The 25539-nt window shown below is 39.5% G+C and overlaps 1 protein-coding gene across 2 annotated transcripts in view; it reads right to left on the bottom strand.

The window, feature by feature from the left end:
* Positions 1–25539, bottom strand: part of IGF2BP2 (insulin like growth factor 2 mRNA binding protein 2) — a 169529-nt gene that overhangs the window by 20740 nt on the left and 123250 nt on the right. The window contains exons 3-10 of one of the 2 annotated variants that reach the window (XM_061413605.1): positions 21404–21452; positions 20390–20441; positions 17390–17453; positions 14104–14376; positions 12099–12233; positions 7859–7981; positions 7370–7505; positions 4877–5005 (exon numbers count right to left, since the gene is read on the bottom strand). In XM_061413605.1, the coding sequence (XP_061269589.1) occupies positions 4877–5005; positions 7370–7505; positions 7859–7981; positions 12099–12233; positions 14104–14376; positions 17390–17453; positions 20390–20441; positions 21404–21452 (961 nt within the window). The remainder of the gene's footprint in view (positions 1–4876; positions 5006–7369; positions 7506–7858; positions 7982–12098; positions 12234–14103; positions 14377–17389; positions 17454–20389; positions 20442–21403; positions 21453–25539) is intronic. The other variant, XM_061413611.1, reaches the window with a different exon arrangement.

Genomic DNA, 25539 nt, shown 5'->3' with positions numbered 1-25539 from the left:
AATGTAATGTCATAGAGATAAAAAATAATTATATAGAGGATACAAGTCATCAATTAAAGTTTGATTTTACAGTCGTCAACACAACTTTTAGTCCATTAGAGAAGGTATATCTTTCCAAGATCCATGGTTTCCAAAATTTGATCATGCATGAGCAAGACCACAAAACCCAGAACTGTTTCAATAACATTCTTTGAGAGGAAAGTACAGGAAACTATTGTAAGATAACAAAAAGGGAACCCTGAACTACTAAAAAATTAAAAGAAAACTCCCTAATAACTTTGATTAAGGAAAGAGAAAACACAGTATGTGATGTTAGGAATGAAAAGAGACATTCTAATAGATTGCTTTGTACCACTTTGTGTCACTAAGTATGAAAAGAGAGATAAACACTTTTACAGGAGAACATAAATCAACAAAACCAGCTCAGGAACAGGTAAGAACTGGAAAGGTATAAATGATCTTTCTCCAAACACAAGCGCTAGGCCCAGAGGTTTTATGGATGGATTGCATTAAATCTTCAAGGGACAGAAAATTCCTACATATTCTCAATTTTCCCAAGTATAGTATAAGTTGACTATCCTTTCAATTCAGTCTTTTGAGGAAAAAAATAACCCTGGTGTTGACACTGTCAAAGATAGTATAAAACTATAGTAACTGCAGTGTAGACAGAAAGATGAACAGAACAGAGCCCAGGAACAAGATTCAGTGGGAGTCCGGCATACAACAAAGCTGACATTTCAAACTGAGTGATGCAGTGGGAAAAAAATAACATTGGATCCCTAGCTCAACGTACAAGTCAAGATAAACTGCCTATGAATTATAAGCAATAGTCCCCCCAAACCAACAACTAAGAATGACGTAAGAAAACCTGGAAGGATATTCTATACTCTTAGATAGCAGGCAGCTTTTTCTTAGCATAACATCAAAGGCCAGAAGTCCATAAAGGAAAACAACACTGATCTAACTATCTTAATTCTTAAAATTTCTGCATTAATTCTGTTGAAGGAAAACATGAAAATTTTAAAGAAAAATGCATTCCCTTTTGATGTAATAACTGCAGTCTTAGAATTTACTTCTAGATCTGCTCACACTCTTATGTTTAAGGACATTCATTTTGACACTATTGGTAGCAGAGAAAGCCTAGAGAAAACCCAAATGTTGAAAAACAGCATGCTCAGTAGAAAAATTATAGTAATTTCATACAATGGAGTTAAAAAGCCATTAAAGAGAATCAACTCCAGATATGGAAAGATGCTCATAATAAGTGAAAAATAAAACAACAGTAATTCACTATATGTGGCATGATTCCATTTGCTTTTGAATAAAATGATTATATATATGCTCATAAAACATTTTAAAACAACAATACTATACTTCTGGGGAGTGGTAGTTGGGTAAAATTTGGGTAAGAGAAGGAAGGCTAAAGGGAAACATTTCCTATTTACTTCATATAGTAGTTCACTTGTTCAAAAAAACCCTATTTTAAATTACTATGGCACAAGACACCACAAATAAAGCAAAGAGAAATGACAAGCTAGTGAAAGATATTTACAACATGACAAATGGTTAACAGCCTTAATATGTAATTAGCTGTTACAAATCATTAAAGAAAAAGATGGGGGGAAATGACAATAGCAACTAAGATTTATATAGCAATTACTGTGTACGGATTTTTACTTATTTAATTACCCTGACAACAACTGCCTGAAACAGAGGACATGGAAATGCAAAGAGGCTAACTCTCTTGCCCAAGTTTGCTAAAAATAACAAGTGATATAGTGCAGAGATTCAAACACAGGTTGTTTGACTCCAGAATCTATACTGCCTCTCCACAGATTGATAGGGAAGGGATATAAAAAGACAATTAATTAGAGAGGGAGAAAAATGTCCAGTAAGCCCCAAAGTGCTTATTACAAGTAAAAGATACTCATAATAGTATCTTTTAAAGGATCAGACTGCAGGGCTTCCTTGGTGGCTCAGTGGTAAAGAATCTGCCTCCCAATGCAGGAGACACAGGTTAGGTCCCTGATCCAGAAGATCCCACATGTCGTTGCGCAACTAGGCTCATGCGCCAGAACTATCGAGCCTGAGCTCTGGAGCCTGGAAGCTGCAGCTACTGAGCCCACACGCTCCAAGTAGTGAAGCCCGTGTGCCCCAGAGACTGCTCTGCAACAAAGAAGTCACCACAACGAGAAGCCCACACAGCAACGAAGACCCAGCACAGCCCCAAATAAACCAATAAAAAAAGTTATTGTTAAGAAAGTACCAGATTGCAAGGAATAATTACATTGGTAGTGAGAGTACAGAAGGAAAAAAAAGCCTCTGTGTCACATATCAGATAAGAAGGAATAATAGTACATTCTTTATGTATCAAAATTTATATGCTAATAAATATAAAAATATCAACATTTATATTTTTATATACTTATACATTCTTTGGCTCAGCAATTCTATTTCTAGGAATTTATTCTGAGAAAATAACTGGATAAAAGAATCATGATATATATACAGGAATTTCCATTGTAGAGTGAAGATTTGGAATATATATCATCTATATACTTAATATATACCCACACACAAATAAATAGAAACACTAGTTATTTCGAGATTAAGAAAAAACTTGCACTTGTACCATTTGCTTCTTAAATACTATGCATGTATTACTTTTATAACCAGAAAATGAAAAAATGGTAATTTTCATATATACACGCATACATAAAAAGCTTCCAGCATTGGTACCCCAATTCATGCATGTGTGAGCCACCTATAAACAGATGCACAGATCTCCTGACCTTCGGATGTTGACAGCAAAAGCACTAGAGGTTTGTGACGTATAAAAGCAACCAAGAGATACCCTAATTCCTTGAAATTTGAATGTCTAAGTGACAGGAAAGCAGTAATATTTTATGAATGAAGGCTCCCCACCACTCCACCCTCCTCTGTCCTTCTCAGGAGGCGTGGGTCCACCTGGGAAGCCCTCAAGCCTCCAATTCAGGGCCTAGACCCTGCACAGGTGGGTAGCGATGCCCACCTCTATGCCCTCCCTGTCTTCTGTAGCTGTCAGAGAGAGAGGTCTGCAGGAGCTGTACTGTTGCAGAGTTGGGGCAACTGTGTGTTTTAGATTAGAAACTAATCTTGATCTAAGGGCTCAAGATCAGAACTACACGGCTTTTAACTTGAAAATATTTTATTTAAAAGCTGTTTTATAGAGAACAGAAACTATTTTTGTAAAAATCATTATTCTACTGTTTTAGTAAAAAAATCTCAGATGTACAGGATGTAAAGGAAGCTTCCCAACTGGCAAAACCTATTTTCAAGTTTAGAAAATATTCTGTTATCATATGAAAAGTTCTCATTTTTCAGTTCAGGGATCTGCAAATTTTTCTGCACAGAGCCAAATAAATATTTTAGGCTTTGCATATCTCAGGGTCTCTACTGCATCTACGCAACTCTGCCATCACAGCAGAAAAGCAGACAGACAATGCGTTTAATAAACATTCATAGTTGTATATATACACAAAAATAAGTGGTGGGCTGGATCTGGCCTCAGACGGTCATTTGCTGAGTTCTCTTTTAGATGATCAATTTTAGAAGAATTTTATACTGTATTACATCTTTTTTCTCCCACCATTTATGTTACTTAGGTTGACAGAGTAGCGTGACTTTCAAAGTTATCATTGGTGGAGCAGTACCTATAATCTTTCTTTCAAGAAATGCCACATGTCTAAGGCCAGTTCACCATCCTGGGCTCAGTCATTCTCACATCTCAGCAAAGATGGGGACACACACTTCTCAAAGCTGTTCTCCAGCTGCCAGTTCCCTCCTGCCATATTCCCAGCTCCCTCTAACACTAAGACAGACAGACAGACACACACACACACAGCTCAATATTGGACGCTATCCTTTAAAGGAAAATGTATATAATTCTAAAGAAATGGTATGGAGAGAAGCTGTATATAAACACGATGACAGAATGTGCATGTCCTTGTGACTAAAGATGTGGGTGTCAGTTCATTTCCCTATTTTTTTTGGCAAAACAGCACACTGAGTTCACCCTGTCTCTACAGCTAACCCAAAGAGTTACTCAGAATTCTGACACTGTGAAGCCTACGATACCAGAGACCACCTCTCAAAAGAAAGAGGTGGTTAAGCTAATGTTCTCCAACCTGATTCTTCCCATTTAAACAATATAAACATTGGGAGAAAATTAGTTTTCTTAAAAAATAAGTAGTATGTGTGGAGAATTAGGAATGAATTAAAAAAAAAAAAAAGCTGTCAAGTATCCTGAGCCCTAATTTGGTAACATGTTGATCTTGAATGATGCTTGTGGATGGGGACAAGTAGAAAACACATAACGTTCATGTTTCTTCTGCTGCTATTAATTATGATTCAAACAATAAATACTTACTGAGAATCTACTAAATGCCAGGCATTGTGCTAAGTGTCTAGGAATAAACACTGTGTGTGCTATTTTCTTTTAAAAAACTATTAATAAAATATAATGTACTTGAATCGTAGACCCAGGTTAGAATTTTATACATGAGTCATCTAGGTACGAAAATATATTTTAGTAAGTGAACAACACTCATGAAGGTTCTTATTTGCGCTAACAAATCCTTTTTCACATTGAACAGGCTTCTAGCTAATGAATTTGCTAGCAGTCTCTTTCTTTCCCAGATATGATATATACTATGTTTAAGAGCACATATTTAGAGGATGGTTTTAATCTGTCCATTAGGAAGAAGTCCTAAGAACTGTTGAATTCAGCCCTTATGAGCATGGCCTCCAAATGAAAGCTTTGGCTCTGATTCAACACAGCGAGAAATGCCGCTGCCTAGAGGAGTATGAGCGAACCCCTGAAAGCTGAGCTACTTACAGCGAAAGGGTGGTAGGGGGGAGCGGGGGGAGCTCCTCGGGGCCCTGCTGGTGGAGGCAGCACGGAAAGTCCTGTTGAAAAGATGCCAAGTGCGCTCAGGTTCAACCCCGGGATCAGATTGGCTTGTTGCTGAGAATAAAAATGGAGAAAAAGTTGAGGGGAGGAGACCAGAGAGGCCCAGCTTGCCTGGGTCAACCTCCATCTCTTGTCTGGATGGCATCAGCGTCTCCTACTCAGCTCACTCAGGCCCCGTGGACCTCTTCCTCACCCTGCTGCCGGGGCGGGCTCTCCAAGCCTCAACCTGATGGTGGCGCTCCTTTCAGAGCTTCTCTGCTGCTTCGAGTGTCTACACATCTTAACACAGCAATGAGGCTCTTCCTGGGGACCCATGCCACCTTGCCAGCCTCTCCTGCTAACCTTCACTCACACCCTGCCCAGTCCTGCTCCTCTCTCCCCTCTGGATCCCCCGCATACACTGTCTGCTTTGCGAGAACTGTTGCTTGTCTCCGTCCTCGGCTGGCTACATCCTACTCATCGTGCGGGTTTCACCTGACTTTAGGTGTCCGCTCCTCAAGGAACCTTCTTTCATCCCAAAGGCCTCAGCTCAGGTGCCCTTTGTGTGCCCTAACACACTCATGTTCCCCTAAAACAGCAGGCATCACATAGTATTTGAATGGCCTGTGTAGCTGCCTCTTTGCCTTTCAGACAGCAATTTCCTCATGGACAGAAACTGTCTTGTTTAGTGCTGTGAGCTCAGTGCCTGGTACATAGTAAGTACTCAATAAATATTTGCTGAATGAATATGATTAAAACATGTTGGCTGAACAGTTCTTCCTAACTCTATCCAGGGAAAAATCAGACCCCTCATTAAGATATCACATGTGTAAACTCTTATCCATGTTTGGAATGGTCCACAACTTTGGCTTGTTTACCATTTAGCTGACAGTTTTGTGATCATCTCGCTTGCTTATTTCACATTTAAACACGGGGATGCTCACACAGGCTGCCCTTCAGAGGCAGAGGGATAATGTATCTCCCACCCTGGTCTGTAACCAACCTGCCTCCTGATCCTACCACTGCCTCCCCGACCACTGAGCAAATCTCTAACATTTTCTCTTTGCTCATCTGTGGCTCTAGGGTCACCCAGTAGCTTGCCTTCTTTTAGAAGGTCTGGAACGGGAGAGTTAGGATCTTAGCCTTTATCCCATTCATGTGTGAGATCTAGTGATTTTGTTATTCACCTATCAATGCATGACTTCAGCACAGACATGAATGAACCTAAGTGATGCACATGCTCAGGGGAAGATGTTTGGAACACCCAGAGCCTTTGCAGCATTTCTGGGTGTTCAGAGAAAGAGTTTATCATAGGACATCAAGATCCCCAAAGAAGAAAACGAGATCAGTGGATGATACTTTGACAGACAAATACACACAAATGGGGGGAGGGAAGGTCACACTGCAGTTGTCTCCTCACCATGCTCACCATGTCCCATGTAATTATCATGTGGGCCGCTAAGGTGGGACTTGGGGTGAGGCAGGAAGGCAGTACTGACCTGACTAAGAAGGTCCTATGCCAAGTGCTGCAGTGAGGGAGCTGGGGCTGCATTTCACCCACCTAGTCCCTTCTCAACATTTAGTCCTCTGTGAAATGTTACAAAGTCTGGGATTTTCTTCCAAGTCATCCAAGTGGGAGTGGGGACGTGGATGAAGGTTCAAATGAAGCAAAACAGGCCATGAACGGATAACTGCTGAAGCCAGATTAGGGCATGAGAGCTTATCATAGTATCCTTTCCTGTTTTGTGTATGTTAAAAAGATCATTATCATAAAAAAATGAAAAAAATTTACTCCTCTGAGCTGAGTTTGTGCTTTTGATTAAAAGGACAAATATTTTTAAGATTTCTGAATGAATTTCAGGATGGTGTCTCCCCATTATAAAGTTGAAACCAGGTAGTAATAACAGGAAGGACAAACCCAAATCAGTCTGCTAGAATTATTAGAGTCGAGGTGGATGACAACAGTTATCGGACAATCTGAAAGGACAGATCAGTGAGAGGTGAACATCAGAAATTTTTTTAAAACTGGAAAGTAGAGGGGGGAAAAAATCTCACTTTTCTAACATAACAGCTGTCTTGATTTTTATATGCAGCCTTCTAGTCATTTTGACTCATATTTTATATAATTAAAACCTTAGTTACATACACTTTTATATTAATATATTTTCTTAATTAACAATATATCATAAGCAATTTGATTTAAAAATCTTCCAAGCTGTGATTTTAATGACTTCACACTATTTTGTCGAGTGTACTTAGCATATTTTACTAGTTCGTCTCCTGATTATTCTAATGCCCTTGCCCCCAAGGAGAAAGGTGTAACTCTGTACTCCTAAAGTGCTTCTTTACTTTCCGAACGACAATTATTCTTAGAGAGGCTTGGGTCCTGCCTGACAACATATGTGAAAACCAGTGGAGAAGAAAGCAGTCAGCACTTACATTAACAGCCAGCATATCATTTTCAAAGGCCTCACGCAGCTTCTTCATAATCTCTATTTCGGCATTGGCACAGGCCTCAACTGTGCCCTTCACAGTGATGGTTCTTTCAGGGTTGTATATGCTCAAATCCTGCAAGCTGGCCACCAGGAAAAAGAGAAAAATTTCCTTTTTTCAAAAGGAAAAATAAAATCCCAGAAGGGTCACACTCACGTCTTGGTGGAAGAGGCAGGGATGGATACCCTCACCTCACACTGTGGCAGAGAACATCTGCCATCTTATCTCAACTCTTTGCAGTGACTTAGATGATATCAGTAGAGAAGGTCTGAGTGGGAACTACTTATGCATCTGTTTTGACAGTGCTGAAGATAATTATATGATTATCTTATGATTACATTCCCATTATAAGGAAAAGCAGATGAACGAGCTGGACATATCACAATGCTCACAGTCTCCATTACTGGGCACAGTTAATTGGAACAAGTGGCTTACGATGAGATTGTTATCTTGGTCCCTGTCTCATGTTCAATTTTCTTCAAATTTCTGCCTTCTTTTCCAATCAGTCTTCCAACCAAGCCATTGTGGGCCAAGATCTTCAGAGGAATCTCTTCAGCTCTGAAAGAGACCAGCAACAATTTGACATTTAAGTTGAACACAATGGTTGACTTAAGAGCTATAGTTGTTGTTTAGTAGCTAAGTCATGTCCAACTCTTCTGCAGCCCCACAGACTGTAGCCCGCCAGGTGTCTCTGTCCATGGGATTAAGAGCTATTACCCTCCTTATTTCTTACAAATAGAAGCTGTTTCTGTTCAGCTACCAAGTGGCCACGGGCTTTAGGAGAAACGGGGTTTCTCACTAACCCTAGTGCATGAATTCTGATGAACACAAGCCAAATCATGTTAATTTTACTCCCTTGTTGTGACTGGTTGGAAATAGGTCCATGAGAAAGACTGACCAACGAGGTATCAGAAGAGGTCTGTAGGGTAGCTTTAGGAAGGTTTTCCTTGCTCTTAAAAAAAGCACAAGGGATAATGACATCAGTCAGATGGTAGACTAGGAACAACAGGCCCTCCTATCCCTACAGAGACACCAAGTTGACAACAAAAGATAGGCTAAAATCTCTGAGAACTCTAGAGGTCAGGGGAGAAGCTATACCACCCAGGCTTTTATAAAACTGAAAAGGGATTCCAGCAAAAGGAGTAAGAAGTTTTGTGGCATCTGGCATGCCTTTCCTGCTCCTTCCCCTACACAACATAGCAAGGGCAAACTGGGAGGAAATCCTCCTCACCAAGGCCCCTCCCCTGGGACAGAAACAAAGGACTGGACAATGAGTCCAACATTCTATTCTGGCTTGCCTGGGGGCTGCCTGAGAGAGAGGTTTCTGTCTCTCCTAACTTAGGGAGCTGCCAAGCCTGGTGCCCAGGTCTGGAAGCTGCTGAAAACAGAGGTGTATAGTATGTTAGAGCTGCAGTTCCACAGTCAGAAGCCAGGAGGAGAAAGAAATCAGAAGTGGTTTGAGAGGTCCTAAAACCTCCAGCCAGGCTGACTAGTGAAGGTCTTCCCCTGAACAAAGCCAGTATGCAAAGATTCTGAGAGGTGATTGCTTTTTCTGATGCCCAAATTCCAGCAAAAAAATTATAAGCCATAGAAAGAAATAGAAACATGGTCTAATCAAAAGATCAAAATAAAACTCCAGAAACTGACCCTAAAGAAATGCAGATCTATGAGCTACTTGACAGACTTTAAAATAATGATCACAGAGATGCTCAATGACCTAAATGAGAATACAAACAACTAAATGAAATCAGGAAGGTGATGCATGAACAGAGTGAGAATATCAACCAAGAAAAAGAAACTATTCAAAAACAACCTAACAGAAATAATAGAGCTGAAAAATATAACTGAAATATTAAAGGGATTCAAAAGCAGATATGATCAGGCAGAAGACAGACTCAGAAAACTTGAATATCAGTCATGTGAAATCATCAAGTGAAGGGAGAAAACAGAATTTTAAAAAAAGTACAGACAGGATAATGGGCTTTTGGAACACTATCAAATCGATCAAGAAACATGTCATTGGAATCACAGAAGGATAGAGAAAGAGACAAGGGAAAGAGCTTATTCAAAGAAAATAGGCAGAAAACTTTCCAAATCTGAGAAAAGAAATGGACACACAGATTTAAGAAGCTCCAAGAACATCCAGCTGGGATAAACCAAGAGAGAATCACACTGAGACACATTATAACCCAGGTGTCTAAACTCAAAGAGAAAATCTTGAAAGCAGCATGAGAAAAGTGATTAGTAACATACAAGAAAGTTTTCCTAAGATTACAGATGGATTTCTAAGCAGAAATCTGCAGGACAGAAGGGAATGGGATGACATACTCAAAGCACAGAAAGAAAAAACTACCAACCAAGAATACTGTATCTAGCAAAACTGTCTGTGAAAATGATAGGAAAATTAAGACTATTCCAGATAAACAAAAGTCAAAGGAGTTCATTACTCCTAGACCAGTTCTACCAGAAATGCTAAAGGAGTCTTTTAAGTTGAAATGAAAAGATGGTTCAACATATAAAAATTAATATAATATACTATATTAACAGAATGAAGGGCAAAACCCACATGATCACCTCAATTGATAAAAGAAAAGGCATATCAGATACACTGAAGACAGTAAAACAGAAAGAAAAGTCATGGGCCTTTAAGGCTATGATTCAACTGACCCTGCAGTCATTCTCCCAGAGTAAGGACTTCTAATTATGTGACATCAAAACTGTTTCTTATTACTTAAGCCATTTGTTACGTTTTCTGTTACTTGAGACCAAAACCATCTAACAGATGCACTACAACAGCCTCAAAATAAAGGGATGTTTGAAGAAGCTCCGTTAGAATGTGACTTACAGAGGGCAGGATTTTTCGTCTGCTTTGTTCACTGAGACACAGAACAGTGCCTGGCACATAGTACGTACTCAATGAATATTTGGTAAATGAATGGCTAAGTGGCAAAGAATCTGGCCGCAACGCAGGAGACGTGGGTTCAATCTCTGGGTCAGGAAGATCCTCTGGAGGAGGAAATGGCAACCTACTCCAGCATGCCTGCTGGAAAAATCCATGAACAGAGAGGAGGCTGGCAGGCTATAGTCCATGGGGTTGCAGAGAGTCAGACAAGACCAAACATGCACATAAATGAATAAAAGCAAAGTTTAGGATCTCTCTTCTCCATCCTCCACCTCCTACTCATCTTCCTCAGGGATCAGCTGAAATGTCACTTACATAGGAAAGCTTTCTCTGAAATCCCTAAATCTCTTTCTGTCTCTCTAGAGCCTTGATTATGGCCTTCAGTTACCTGCAGTTGTTTTCCACTATAGCACGTATCATAGCCGTGCTTAATTACTTACTGGTGTAACTGTTTGTTTAGCAGATGTCTCACACTGGATTAAAAGAAAAAGGAACTGGACCTTGTTCAGAGTTGTAGCCTAAGCCCCTAGCACAGTGCTCAGCATGGTGCCTCATTTAAAAAAAAAAAAAACATATTTCAAAGATATTCAAACTCTATCTTGGCTCTACATAAATACTTTAAAAATCCAATTTATTTAGCAGTCTTTTTGATTCTTTAAAATATTGTAAGATGATGACACCTAATTCAAAGGGCCAAGGAGGGTAACATTTATAAAGTTCTCAATAATTTGGATGAGAGAGGGGCTTCTTTAAATTAAGTCACAGCATTTGGGGGATTCCAAAAGTCCCAAATAGTAAGTAATTCGTAAGTAAAATGTTAGAGTTCCTCATGAAGCCTAAGAATTTGCAATGTTTTTCTTTTAAGTACTCTCATCTCCTTGGTTTTGGAACACTATTATTTGACACTGTTTGAATATAAATTAGTTTTATATTCAATTCATCCCTCACTGCTTCTTTATAAAACTGCCACAATCCAAGTGGATTTTGCCAGACTTACATAGAGCCTTTTTTATTATATTATCTATTCTATTACCATTAATTTGTTTATAATACAAATTAATAAATTTGTATTACTAAATTATACAAGTTACTATGAACTGTATTTGTCATTCAAATTGGTACAACAGGAATCCTAAGCAATATTTTGTGAAAGAAATGGACAAAGGAGATACAAGAAAAAAGAATAAAATAGCCACTCAGATACCAGTTTCTACTATTTAAGGAAACATAATCCAAGCTTAAGAGTCCAAGGGGCTTAGGAGCAAAACCCGTTTGATGGTTTTGGTGCAAATGTACTTTTTGAATCTGCCCCGTCCAATATGATGGCCACTAGCCATACACGTGACGACTTAAATCTGAATGGATCAAGTTAAAATATTCAGTACCTCCACTGCACTTGTCACATTTCAAGCACTCAACAGCAACATTTGGCTAGTGGTTATTATAGTGAACAGTGCAAATATAGAACATTTCCATTAGCACACACGTTGGACAACACGGTTATGTTCCCATCAATAATTATTGCCAATGAGTGACGGAAGCATTAGGATCACCAAGAGAAACGTGCAAGTAGAGAAATAGCCACGTTGTAAACATAAAAGATCTATTTCCCATTGTAGTCTCTATGGAACAAATACCTGAAAATTAATCCTTCCCCCGCTCCCTTTAACTGAGAAATAGATTTACAGCTCTTTGAAAACTTTCCTGGGTTAAATGAATGAGAACCTAATCTTCTTTTCTGTTGAGCAGTCTGTGCATTGCATGCAAACTTACAGTTTGGTCTCATCAGCCTCTTTCTGCATGATTTCAAGAATCATGCGGCATGCTTCAGAGGTTCCCTCTGGGGTGGCATGGATGGTGACGGGCTTCTCTGCAGCCCCAGAGTTCTCCTTTCTATGGATGTCTACCCTGCAGGAAAAGAATCAGGAGCCATAGCACAACGTCATCTGGCACTGGACCCTAGTCCAAGAAAGTGTTGCACTGGCCAATGTACAGCAAGGACACAGACAGACAATAAGTGTCATTAGCACATTTGCAACCAATGCCATTCTCCAAGAAGGCAGCAAGCAGTGCAGGAGGTCTTGGGCCAAACCTGAATTCTTTGCAACTCCACTTAGAAAGGAATATTTCTTACAGGAGTGCTATTGGACAAAGGCACCAAGCCAATGTGGTAATGAAGCCAGTTTGGTAAATGAAGTATTTTGTGTAGTCTTTCAAATGATCTTAAAAGTGAGCAGGATAATACTGCACATTGGCACAGTGCCAGTCTCTGAACTGATTGCAGCTTTTAAAAGCCATATGTTAATCCAACTCTAAACACCAAATTCAAGCAAGCTTTATATATCTGAGTGTGGATAGAAAACAGAGGCATGCCCTTTCTCTGCCTAAGTTTTTGGTTTCCTTGCCACTGGCAGCCTGCCTTCTTCCAGACTCTTAAAACTAATGGCTCCAAAGCTTGATGACTTTATCAGACTTCTTTGGGTAGTTGTGGCTCTACTTGTTTTTGTTAACTTTCAAAATCACATAATTAATTGTATCCCTTTTTACTTTGGTTGTTAGAAGTCCAAATCCAAGTTTGGGGCCTATTTCTAAAAAAGTAGGCACACACTTTGAGAATTAACTTCACTTCTATTTAAACTTGCTACATTTATAAAGCCACTTCAAATAATATTTGGAACAAAAAGACATACAAATAAAAATCACTTTCTCAGGGAAGCAGACTTACAGGAATAAAAGGGGACTGATTTTAAAACAAAAGAAACATCAATAGTACTTCCTCTGACTACTATCTTATCACTTCACTCCTATGATTATAAACCCTGGGATTCACATAATTGTCCACTTTTTGGAAATAACTCAGACACTTTGAAGAAAACAGTTTTTCCTCTTTCAGGTTATAAAACCCTCAATAACCTGAGAAAAATGCATTAGGAATATAAATAACTAATACTTGTAATTTGGTGCTTTGTAATTTAAGTGCTTTCACAATAATTATTTCATTCAATCTGTCTGACTGTCCTAATTCTCACACTACTCCTAGAGTATAGAAAAATCTGTTGATGCTCAGAAAGCTTAAATTTTTCTAAGCTTATATAGCTATTAAGTGGGAAAATGTGAACAAGGGTCTTTGTTTTCAAGTCCTGTGCTTTGTTCATTTTATCATGCTGTGGTCTTAGGAACATACAAAAATCAACAACCTCACAAGTTACTTTATCCACTACAACTCCTACTACCAAGTCAGTCTCCTTAAGCAGACAGAAGACTAAACATAAGGCTAATAATGTACTTTATTTCTTACTCAATGTAGCAGTGACTCACCCGTTGCCTTTATGAAGCTGTTTGTGAGACTCCCTAGGTGGTCTCAAAGAATGACTATCACCCTGGGCTCTGACTCAGGAGAGGAGGCGAGAGCTAAGGTAAGTGGGTTCTAGGATCCCATAAAGTTCAGCCCCATACCTCTGTTGTTTTAAAAATATGTAGATGTATTCACAGGCATCAGAGAGCTTAGGAGAACAATTCATGACTGTGAGGTCATTAGTACCTTTTTTTATGAATTATTAGTGTTTCAGGTATGACCTTTAGGACACTGGTACAAAAGCTCATGAAGGCCCTGGGTTCTGTGTTAGTCTGTTAGTAGTTCTGTTTAAAGAAGCCACTGTCCCATCCAGCACAGCCCCCCACTGCTGATGCAAGCAATAGCAACCTGGGAATGGCCGGGACCCACCAGCACTCAGGGGACCCCTCAGAAGGAAGCAAAGGAAGCCCCGGAGGCACGTACCGGGACTGGGTCTGCTTAGTGATGTTCTTTATGGTCAAGCCCTCCTTTCCGATGATGGCACCAACAAACTGGGTGGGGACCAGGATCCGCAGCGGGAAATCAATCTGTCTGGCCTGAGAAGAGCCCCCAGGGGCATGGCCTTGCTCCCGGGAAGAGTGGTCCCCACGCTGGGCTCGCTGAGGGGGCGAAGGGGAGCTCACCTCTTCATCCGGGATGTAGGAAATCTTGAAGGAGTAGTTCTCAAACTGATGCCCGCTTAGCTTCTCGATGGCTCTGAAATGCAGCAGGGGATTTGTTAGAGACCCACAGTCCAGGGTCAGTGGACCAGTTCACTCACCCTCCTTTGCTAACTGCTTACGAGGGTGCCATCCTCAGCACTGAGGATGCAGCGTGAGCAAAACACACACCATCTCTGCTCTTTCACAGAGGGTGGTTAGCAAGTAATCACCAAGTATAGGTCTGGCCTGATATACAATGTGTTGTCCTGCTTTCTTTTTTAACCACTTAAGGCTGTATCAGAAACTCTGTAAATATCGGCATAAAATTGACTCAAAAATTTTAACTGTGATATAGTTATTGCTGAAAATCCAGCAGTAGATAAGCACAAATGAGAAAACCATCCTAGTCCATCCTATGTCTTTCTTAAATATATTATTATTTATACAAATGGATTAATACCAAACATACTTTATAACCTTTAAAAATAGTTAATACTCTAGTTTTCTAAGTGATTAAATATCCTGAAATTTAATTTTTACTGGTTAACATTCTATTGATTTGCCATCATTTTTGCAACATATTCTCTATTGTTTTATATATATATATACACACACACTCCTAATCGTTTACTATTCCAATAGTGTTGTTATGGGTATCTCTGCAACTACAACTTTACACACAGGACAAATTCCTAATGGAATTTCCTAATGGAGAGCAGGCAGAATTCTAACATCTTAAGTACTGCTCAGAGTCCTTCTGGAAAGGTTTCAACATTTACTATCCCATAGCAGTTCAGAGAGCATTTGTTTCCTTGATGTCTCAGAAATACAACTTATTATTTTAAAAGATTTATCAATTTGATAAATAGTTATCTTAAAAATGATACATGAAGTGGAGCAATTTTTTCCACGTTTTTGGCAGTATGTGAAAAAAATTAACCCTATTCTGTAAGGTTAATATTTAGGGTTTGCAATTTTTTAAATATTTATTTATTTGCACCAGGTCCTGGTTGAGGCATGCAGGATCTTGAGTCTTTAGTTGCTGCATGTGAACTCTTAGTTGTGGCGTGCAAACCCTCAGTTGTGACATGTGAGATCTAGTTCCTTGACCAGGGACAGAACCTGGGCCCCCTGTATTAGGAGTGCGGCGTCCTAGCCACTGGGCCACCAGAGAGTCCATAGGGTTTGCAAATTTATTACAAAGCAGCACTTTGTGAATTCAATAAAAGCAGCAAAGTAGTATCATGTACGGAGAAGGCAATGGCACCCCACTCCAGTACTCTTGCCTGGAAAATCCCATGGATGGAGGAGCCTGGTAGGCTGCAGTCCATGGGGTTGCTAAGAGTCAGACACAACTGAGCGATTTCACTTTCAGTTTTCACTTTCATGCATTGGAGAAGGAAATGGCAACCCACTCCAGTGTTCTAGCCTGGAGAATCCCAGGGACGGGGAGCCTGTTGGGCTGCCGTCTCTGGGGTCGCACAGAATCAGACACGACTGAAGCGACTTAGCAGTAGCAGCATCATGTACAAAAGTCCTACCTAAGTAGCAGCTGGACAAAAACTGTAAAGGTGAGTTGTTAGTAAATGTGTCCTGCTTAAATCCATGTGCAAAAGTCAATAGCAGGGCTTCCCTGGTGGCTCAGAGGCAAAGAATCTGCCTGCCAATGCAGGAGACATGGGTTTGAGCCCTGATTGGGGAAGACCCACATGCTGCAGAGCAACTAAGCCCAGGCACCACAACTACTGAACCTGTGATTTAGAGCCTGGGAGCCACAACTACTGAAGCTTGAGTGCCCTAGTGTCTGTGCTCTGCAACAAAAGAAGCCACTGCAAAAAGAAGCTGGCACACCACAACTATAGAGCAGCCCCCACTTGCCACAACTAGAGGGAAAAAATTGTGCAGCAATGAAGACCTAGCACAGCCAAAAGAATATATAAAATAAAATTTAAAAATGTTTAAAAAGTCAACAGCAAATGACTGTTGCCTTTTTCAATGCAAAATTAACATTTTGAAAACCAGTGGTATGAGAACGGGTTAAATACGTATTCATGGATGTGGAAACCCTGGAAAAAAACACTAATTCTGGGATGTATAACCAATATGAATATTATGCCACCTCCATAAAGCATGACCACGTGTGACCATAATTCTAGTTATGATGACCTGACAGGCACTTCATGGGCCTTCTACAAAAAGGAACTTGTTTTTGTTGTTGTTTTTAAAATAGTCAATCCCATGTGTGTTAATAGCCAAGCTCACAATTAACCATCACTGAAGCAATGTCGCCATGAGTGGGGTCAGGAGGTGAATGTGAACAGGAAGAAGAGCCGGAGCCAGGCACTCTTTGATGAACCACTCCAAGATGACAGTGCTCCCTTGGGCTGATGTCACAGAGGTGAACCCCTCCCCCCTTCTAATATTCATAGAGGGAAAAGGAAGTTTCAGCATTCATCCAATGAGTGTGGACAGAAACAGGCTTGGGTTTCTTCCTCATGGTGCATGGAGAAAGCTCCAGGTGAAAGTGGCTTCCAGTTGTCAAAGCAGACTCTAGGGGACACAGTGTCAGAGACATGGCGTCCTCTACTCCTGACTGTTTCAAGATACAGCTCCCACCTTGGTTTTGATGCCAAGGCTCAACATTTTTCAAGATAAAAAATCTCTGTACAGTCAACAAACAGATACCCTGGTATAAATTCCCTGGGGCTGTATGGATGTGTCAAAGATCTGCATTCCCTGGTGGCTCAGATGGTAAAGAATCCACCTGCAATGTGAGAGACCTGGGTTCAATCCCTGTGTCGGGAAGATCCCCTGGAGAAGGGAATGGCAATCCACTCCAGTATCCTTGCCTGGAGAATCCCATGGACAGAGGAGCCTATCGGGCTACAGCCCATGGGGTCGCATGGAGTTGGACGTGGCTCAGCGACTACACTACTACTACTGATGCGTCAACGATCTGCATCTTTTCAGAAAAGGTTTATAAACACAGGATTCAATGGAATCCAAAGACAAGCTCCCTCGGCATTCCCCAGCCCAGATTTAAAGGGAAATAAGCTAAATCCACTTACGTTTTAGCTTCTTCTCTTGTTGCATATGTGACGTTGACAACGGCAGTTTCTGTGTCTGTGTTGACTAGGAAAGAAGCAAAAACTACATTGTCACAGAAAAAAAAAAAAGTTGTAGCCCTCTGGCTCAATGTAAATAGACTTAGAGAAAAATGCACAAAAATCTCATTGTTCAAACTTAAGAGTTATTTGAATTCTATCTTTATTCATGTGCACTCACAGTAATTTACAATCAGTTGTATACACATATTTGTAGTCAATTGTATATATAATTCAAAGCAGTATTTTCCATATTTTATCAACACTTCTGCATGTGTATATGTATATGCACAGTGTCTTTGGATTTTTCATTTTTAATGTCTACATAGAATTGCAGCAAGCAAATGGGCCATGATTTTTGCCTAACCATTCCTTAATTGTTGACAAATGGTTGTTCTCAGTATTTGCTACCCTGAAGACTGTTGATAAAAAATCACTACTGTTGCAAATGCCACTTGATTTGTGTTCTTCTGAATTATTTTTAGTGTCATTTAGAAGAAAAATAATCGGGTCAAAAGAACATAACGCTTTTTAATGATTGTTTTCAAATTACTCTCCAAGAAGTTTGCATTAATTTACTGTACCACTATCAGTTTTATCTGCTATAATTTTTGGATAATTGGATATATATATATATAAAAAATAAGAAAGCATTTTAATTTTAATTGTTTGTTTATGGATAAGGTTGAACTATTACAACATTTGTTCCGCTTTGACTGAATTCGGCTGTGTGAGTTAAATCTAGTAACAGTGTACAATGAATCAAGAAAACTGGCAATTCCAACCCACTTGGCCAAAGAGGAGAACATATAAACTCTAAGAGTGGCTAACAAGGTATCACTGTTGTGAGTTGGCTTATCTTGATTAATAATTGATACATCTTCTTCCAAAGTCAGGTGTTAAAAATGAATTCAAAAGACAGGACAAAACTTTCTCCATCCAAGTCAGTAAACTTAGACCAAAAGTTTATTGGTTTCCCCAAAACCAACAGACATGACTAACTCAAAATCTTCTCCATTAAAACATTTAAGCTATTAGGAGACTTGGAAGTAACGGCATTAAGCAGAGCATAATTCAAGAAAACCACACTAGAGCTGCTTTCCAAAGTAATAATAAAAGCCTCTAGTGCAAGGATTTTTAATTTTGAACCCATGTTAGAGCTTCAGGAATTCTATATTTACCCTCCCCACTTCCCTGAAAATATTCAAATCTGTGGGGTCATGGATTTTTCTAATAATTTCCATACGATTTCCAAAAACGTTAATGGTCACTGTTATCCAATAACTTCAAAGCAGCTGTGGCCCTTATGGGGAGGGGTGCATACTCCTCAGGAAGGAACTGCCATTGAGACATACAGGCCACCAACACTGAAGCCAGTCCTGGCCTCAGCCTCGGAGTGTTCGTGTTGCTCTCTAACACAAAGGTCCTCACAGGACTGCACCTCTCAGTGCAAAATAGGGCATGTGCACCCACAACCACCCTCTCTCAGTGCTGATACCCTGAATGCTACTAGGTCTCATAGTTACACTTTGGAGTCCAACAGATGAGGCTGTAGACCCAAAAAAGAAGAAGGGCCTGGGTTTGAACCTCCTGAATAAAGCTACCCACTAAAAGTCTCAGATTCATTCTTATTTATATTCTTTGTTCTTCAAAGACATCTGTCTTCAGGAAATCAGACCTGTGATTCTAGGAGGAACTGAACTAACTCCATTCAAATACTTTATTTCATTGGACATGAACACTCTATAAAGATTCTTAAAATTCTCCTGCAGAATGCTTTCCTGCTGAATCAGGAATTACCTATGAAACAGAACAAAACAACAGCCCAACACTTATACCCTACAGTCATGAGGCAGCTAGAAACTGGGTGCTTTCAAGGGCACAGGTGCTCCTGGAGCTGTGGACTGCCCCAGGGGCCTGGAGTATTGCTTCCTTGCATGGCACTGTCCTGAGTTTATAACATGGTCTTAGCCAGTAACTTGTACAGGTTCATGTCTGGAAAGTCATCTTGCCTACAACAGCCAATTCTTACTAAAATGTCTTGCATTTGAGGGAAATAACAAGAACTGAGAAAACAGAATCCTTATAAATCATGTCTTCTTTCCAGGCTCTTTCCCTTTACCTTGGTGGGCCTACCTCCCAACTTGGGGATGGGCAGTCAGCAGCATGAAACTGAATAATAATATTTTTAATATTCATGGAGTATAGAGCATCTGAATAGTTACTGCTTTAAAAACTATTATATTAACTATACTAGCAGATAGACTGCATATGAGAAAATGCATTTTCTGTGATTTTTTCCTAAGTGAATATTAAGTTATGTATGACTTCACAGTCTGTAAAGGTAAATGTTTTAGAAGGTAAAAATAAAGTGGCAGGAAAAAGAATATACATTTTCTGGGGATTTACAACACTGTTCCCAAGACAGAGGCTCTCAAATGAGTACACAGAAAAATCACTTGGAAGTGACTGTTTAAAATACAGTTTCATGACTTCTTCCCCCAGAGAGTTCTACTTTGTAAATCTGTCTATGGTGAGCCTCAGGAAACTGCATTTTCCCAAGTGCTCCAGGTGATAATGGTGTAGGAGTCCTACACCTTGAGAAACAGTCCAAGACATCAGGGATATGTTGTTCTTAATCAGGAAGAGGAAAGTTGTCACAGTATAAATACAGTTACTTCCAAATGAATTAAGCTTCCCCCATCCTGACAGCAATTTGTCCAGTGCTTGAGTACATTACAGAGTATAAGAAAAATAGTCTGAAAATCATTCTTTGAAAAAATAGATATGGATAGACAGATACAGACATTTCTTACATACATGCAGATATACAAACATATACTCTAGGAAGCTTGCTTCAATGGAATTTAAACTTGTTATTTGTCCTTGGATTTGACCCAACCTTCAGAAGTAACAGGCAATATTCCTCTCAAAATTCAACAGGCTAATTTCAGCACTTATTACCTTGCTCCACGTTCTCCACTGTCCCACACTGAGCCAAAAGTCCATCCAACACCTGAAAAAGAAGCTTCACTGTCAGAATTTCAGGTCTTCATAAAAACAGCTAGAAATGAATAGATACACAGAGCTTTCATTTGCTTATTGGCTGCTGAGTAGTCTGTTCACTGAGGAAGCACAGCAGTGTTCTTAGTAATTGTTAACAATCATGTTCATGATGGTTGGAGCCCATTTGCTTTTGAAATGAGAAGCAGACTAATGTACAAAAAGCACTTCTCCTTTCTGAAAGATTTAACCATTCTTCCATCAGATTTCCTTTAGGGATCTCCTTATTTTATGAAGCAATGAGATATGTATATGCTCAAAGTTTTCCACAATAAAAAGTGTTTTTTTTCCCCTTAAAGTAACAAAAATGTTAGCCAAAACATTCTATTTCCTTTAAGTCTATTTTGATTCCATTTGAGTTGGGGAACATGGGGCAGTGTGCCTTTGAGGCAATAAGGCTACTCCTCATATTCTATCTTATTTCAATGTAACAATCTTGTAAGAAGTTTTACAACTCTGAAAATATGTCTTAACTGTTATTCACAACAATTAATTCAAAATAAACAAAACACTTGCCCAAACTAACAGAGAACCTTAGATTCTTATTGATTTTCAATTTATTTTATTTCCTCCCACATCATAATTTAGAAAGGTAAAAATCTTTTCTAAAATCATGAAATAAAAATCACAAGCAAGGCATTTATTTTGTTTAGTTTGTCTGCTGGTGCTTGGTTCCCGAGAAGACAGAACATAAGGGATCAAAGTGTATATCCAGCACAACAAAAGGGACGACTCTGACCCCAAACTCAGGGCAGATCATTCCCATTAGGGTGCTGAAGAAGGTGAAGTCTGAGGACCTCTAATTCCTAAATGTGAAAGGGAACTATAACAAAGGGACAAAATGCCCTGTTACTCCATCAGCAAGTGAAGACAGAGAGCAGGAAGATAATAAATACAGAAATGACATTGGCCTACCTCCCACTGCAGGTGAGGAGGGATGTTTCGAATCTGAATTTTCCTGCTCCTGTAGAAAATAAAAGCAAAGACACAACAAACAGGCTTAATACCACACTTTCTCATGTGTTAACCAAGGCCTCGGCAAGGGGTTTTGATTGTGAATCAAGAACATCTTGTTTTAAGCTAATCATCAATTTTGCCCTTTATGTTTGTTAGTATTTGCTTTATATATTTAGGTGATCCTATATTGGGAGCATGTATGTTAATAAGTATGATATCCTCTTGTTTTAGTCCCTTTATCATTATATAATGTTCTACTGTATAGCATAGGGAATCATACCTGACATCTTGTAATAAGCTACAATGGAAAATAATCTGAAAAAAAACTCACACTCAAAAAAACTGAATCACTATGCTGTACACCTGAAACTAATGTAATATTGTAAATCAGCTATAGTTCATTAAAAATTAAAAAACAAAAAAAAGAGCATCTTGTTTTAAAGTTTTCAATTACTTTGAAGAAAAAAATTAAGAACAAACCTAAGAAGTCTGAACAAGCTAAAGAAATAGTTTAGATGCAAATCTACCATTTCAATTTCCTATCAAAATAGGTAGAATTTAAATTGCCATATGTGTTATAATTACAGATTATTCCCTTTCTCCTCAAAATACATGGTCCTGCAACTGACCCTACCCTAAAAGGTACCTATGAGAAGTAAAGTCACATATACAGTGGGTTCAAACAAGATCTTTGCTAACACCTCAGAATTTCCTTTTAAAAAATTATTTTTTATTTCTGAGTAGGTAATACAGTCCTAATTCAAAAATTAGGACACTTTAAAGAGGCATTCCACGAACAGTCTTACTCATTGCTTGTGTAACCTTCAGTTTCCTTATGCAAATACTAGTAAATCCAAATATACATTCCTGTTTTCCCCTTTTCTTGGAGAAATATTTGCATATTCTACACACTCACTGCATCTTGGTTTTTTTTTTTCACCCAACAGTAATATCTTTCTATTGATACACTGGCAAGAGAGAGCATGCTCATTCTATTTTACACAAGTTGGATCCACCAAAGTGCACTCGTGTGTGTGATAAGTTGCTTTAGTCATGTCTGACTCTTTGCGACCCTATGGACTGTAGCCTGCCAGGCTCCTCTGTCCGTGGGATTCTCCAGGCAAGAAGAGTGGAGTGGGTTGCCATGCCCTCCTCCAAGGGATCTTCCCGACCCAGGGATCAAACCCTCATCTCTTATGTCTCCTGTATTGGCAGGTGGGTTCTTTACCACTAGCGCCACCTAGCCCAACCCTACTGGACCTTCTGCCTTTTTTTTTAGGCCTTGATGCATGTGGGATCTTAGTTCTCTGACTAGAGTTGAACCCACACCCCCTGCACTGGAAACACTGGACTACCAGGGAAATCCTTCTCCTGCCTTTTTATTCAGAAGATCTTTCTCTTTTTCCAAGACATCTTACTGGTCTAATAACTCTGATTTAGATCATTTCTTGTTTTTACCTAAGCTTTAAAATTAGATAGAAAAAAGAAAAGAAACAAGAAGATAAGAATTTTTCTATCTTTGAACTACACGTTAGATCTTGGAAGGAAAACACAAATCACATTTCAATATTGGCGAGGTCATTTCACTGGAAGGATTTGGCATTGAGATCCCATAAAAATCCCCTTCGGGGGCTGCAAGAGTGGAGATGCGGCAGCCAAAGCATGCCCCCGTTACTTTTCCTCTCCTTTGTATCAGAGGTACCAAATAGTTGCTCTATGAAGTCATAAATTTCTCCACTGCTTTAATCTGGGCAACAGCCACAGAAAGCAATGTTACAATTCACGCAGAGAGAAAAAGGAGAGAGAGAGAGAAGTACATAGGCAGAGGAAATAAGAAACAAACAATAAAAGATCTGAGGGGCTCCTGTTTTCTCAGATTGTTTTTATTAAATTAAGGGAGGGCCATCCCTCTCTTCCAGATCCCATATCCTAATTCCATCTTATTTTTTAAAAATAAGAATGCATTCATGCTTTACCAGAGCTGCTTAAATGACTATACTATATAAGCCACTCTGTAGAATCTCTATAATCTTGTGTCAGGATAGGAAGGAGAAAAAAGAATCAAGAACTAATTTCTACTTCTGTGTTATGAAGGCTCATTTCTGACACTGCCTTTGGCAAGAGTTTATAATAAAATTGCTGACACCATCCCATACAGTGGCTCCATGGAATGCTCCACAAAGGATGTCACAAGCCTAACTATTTATAGAAAAGGCAGCATAATTTGCAGGAAAAATTGAGTATTTCTAAGAAAAATACTTTTGTTATCTCCAAGTATAAATAAACATTGACTCCAACTACTAACCAAGAATTCAACAGAAATCCTATTGGAAGAAACTTGTGCACAGACACAAAGATTTGAATAAAGACAGATACTAATGCTTTGTTCTGACAAAGAATGAAAATCATCTGAATATCCACCATTAGGGAGATAAATAAGTAAATCGTAGTACAGCTATAATATGGAACATTATACAGCTGTCCAAAAGAATGAAGTAGACATATGTTTGTGGTCATAGGACACTCATCTTAGAATACTGTAAGATGAGAGCTAGTTACAGATTAGGCTGATCCTATTTTACAAGAGTGCAAAACAAAACTACATGTCATTAGATGTGTGTATATGTAAAGAAAAAGGTAGCTACAAACATTTAGTTGGCAAAATGAGACATGTACTTTTTATTTTAGTTCTGGTTTGTTCACTTTTTGTAAAAATGAGAATACGTTCGTGTCTTATTGGTTTAAAAAATTAACAATTAAAACTCCTACTAGGGCTGCTTTCATGAATTGACAAGATTCATTTTTTTAAAGTATCCTGGAATCTGATTAAAAAATAAAGAAAACCCAAACACCTTACTTTCTACATGATTACATTAGGCATCCTTCTTGGAATCTTATTTAACAGAGGATTAATTTATCTGGCAAACTCCTTTGTTCACAGTGTATAAATAATCAAATTCCACCCAGTCCAGATGATCCCAAATCCTAACTGAATGGGTCTAAAATAATGACACTTCATAATATGTCACGTCAGGACTGCACATCAGGCAATCAGCTGAGTAAGTGGAATGTTCATTAAGCAGGGTTCTGGGAGAAAGCATCTCTAAAAAGTTAGTGCGTCTCATCTCTAACCTTAGACCAGGATGGAAAGAAGAGGAACTGAGAATTGATAAGGGGAAATGGAGCTCACTGTAGTAGAACCTGCTCACCTGGAGCTCAGTCAGGTCACCTGGGAAAACACCCTGAGAGACTGTTTCCAGATCAGGAGTGACCAGGATCTTTGGGATCCGCTAACTCCCATGGCATCATCTAGACACTGGTCATCTCGTCAGGGTACCCGGAATGCCCTACTCCTTTTCCCTTGGGAGGGATTTCTGTGTGCCCTTCAAAACCCAGCTCACATCTGCAGACAATTCCAGGGCATCTCCAGAAAAGAGTGGTTTCCATGCACTTTTAAGTTTCTATAACAGTTCCCTCTATGCTGTAATTACTTATCTGCTGGCACTGTCCCCTCTCTGGACTGGAGATTTCCTCAAGGACAGGCTTCTTGTTTACTGGTCTCCTGTCCAGCCAGGGGCCAAGCACACAGCAGAGGAGGAGGACAGGGAGCTCCGGGGGCTGTGAAAGCACTGCTGTTGCTGGTTGTAGTCTACTTACGATGCTGTGGGCCTTCCAGCCCCACAGGTTCTGTCCTTCATTGTCAGGGAGTAAAGAGGAGAGGGAAGACCTCATTCCCCTCTTTAGAGAAGAAACCCAGCATTTGGCTCCATCTTGAACAACATACGTGGATCTTTCTCCCTTGAAATCCATAAAAACGTGCCCTGCTCGCAAACAAGCCAAATTTATACAATAACTTAGGAAAGTGATTGAAGAACAAAGTTTTTTAATCCTTTTTTCAAAAAAGGAATAATATCATAGTTCCATTATACTATAAATCAAGCTTCTCTACATATACATAATTGACATATCTTCTCATCCTCGCCACCCCCCAGAACACTTACAGCCAGCTACTAGCTGCCTGCTGGCCATCTCATGTTTCTCTCCTCTCCCGTCCACCCCACATTCGGCCACCAGTGACTTTCTGAAACAGAAAC

This window comes from Bos javanicus, chromosome 1, assembly GCF_032452875.1.
Source record: "Bos javanicus breed banteng chromosome 1, ARS-OSU_banteng_1.0, whole genome shotgun sequence".
Taxonomy (NCBI): Eukaryota; Metazoa; Chordata; class Mammalia; order Artiodactyla; family Bovidae; genus Bos; species Bos javanicus.
Note: the sequence above shows the minus strand (reverse complement) of the source record. Positions and strands in the feature narration are given on the sequence as shown.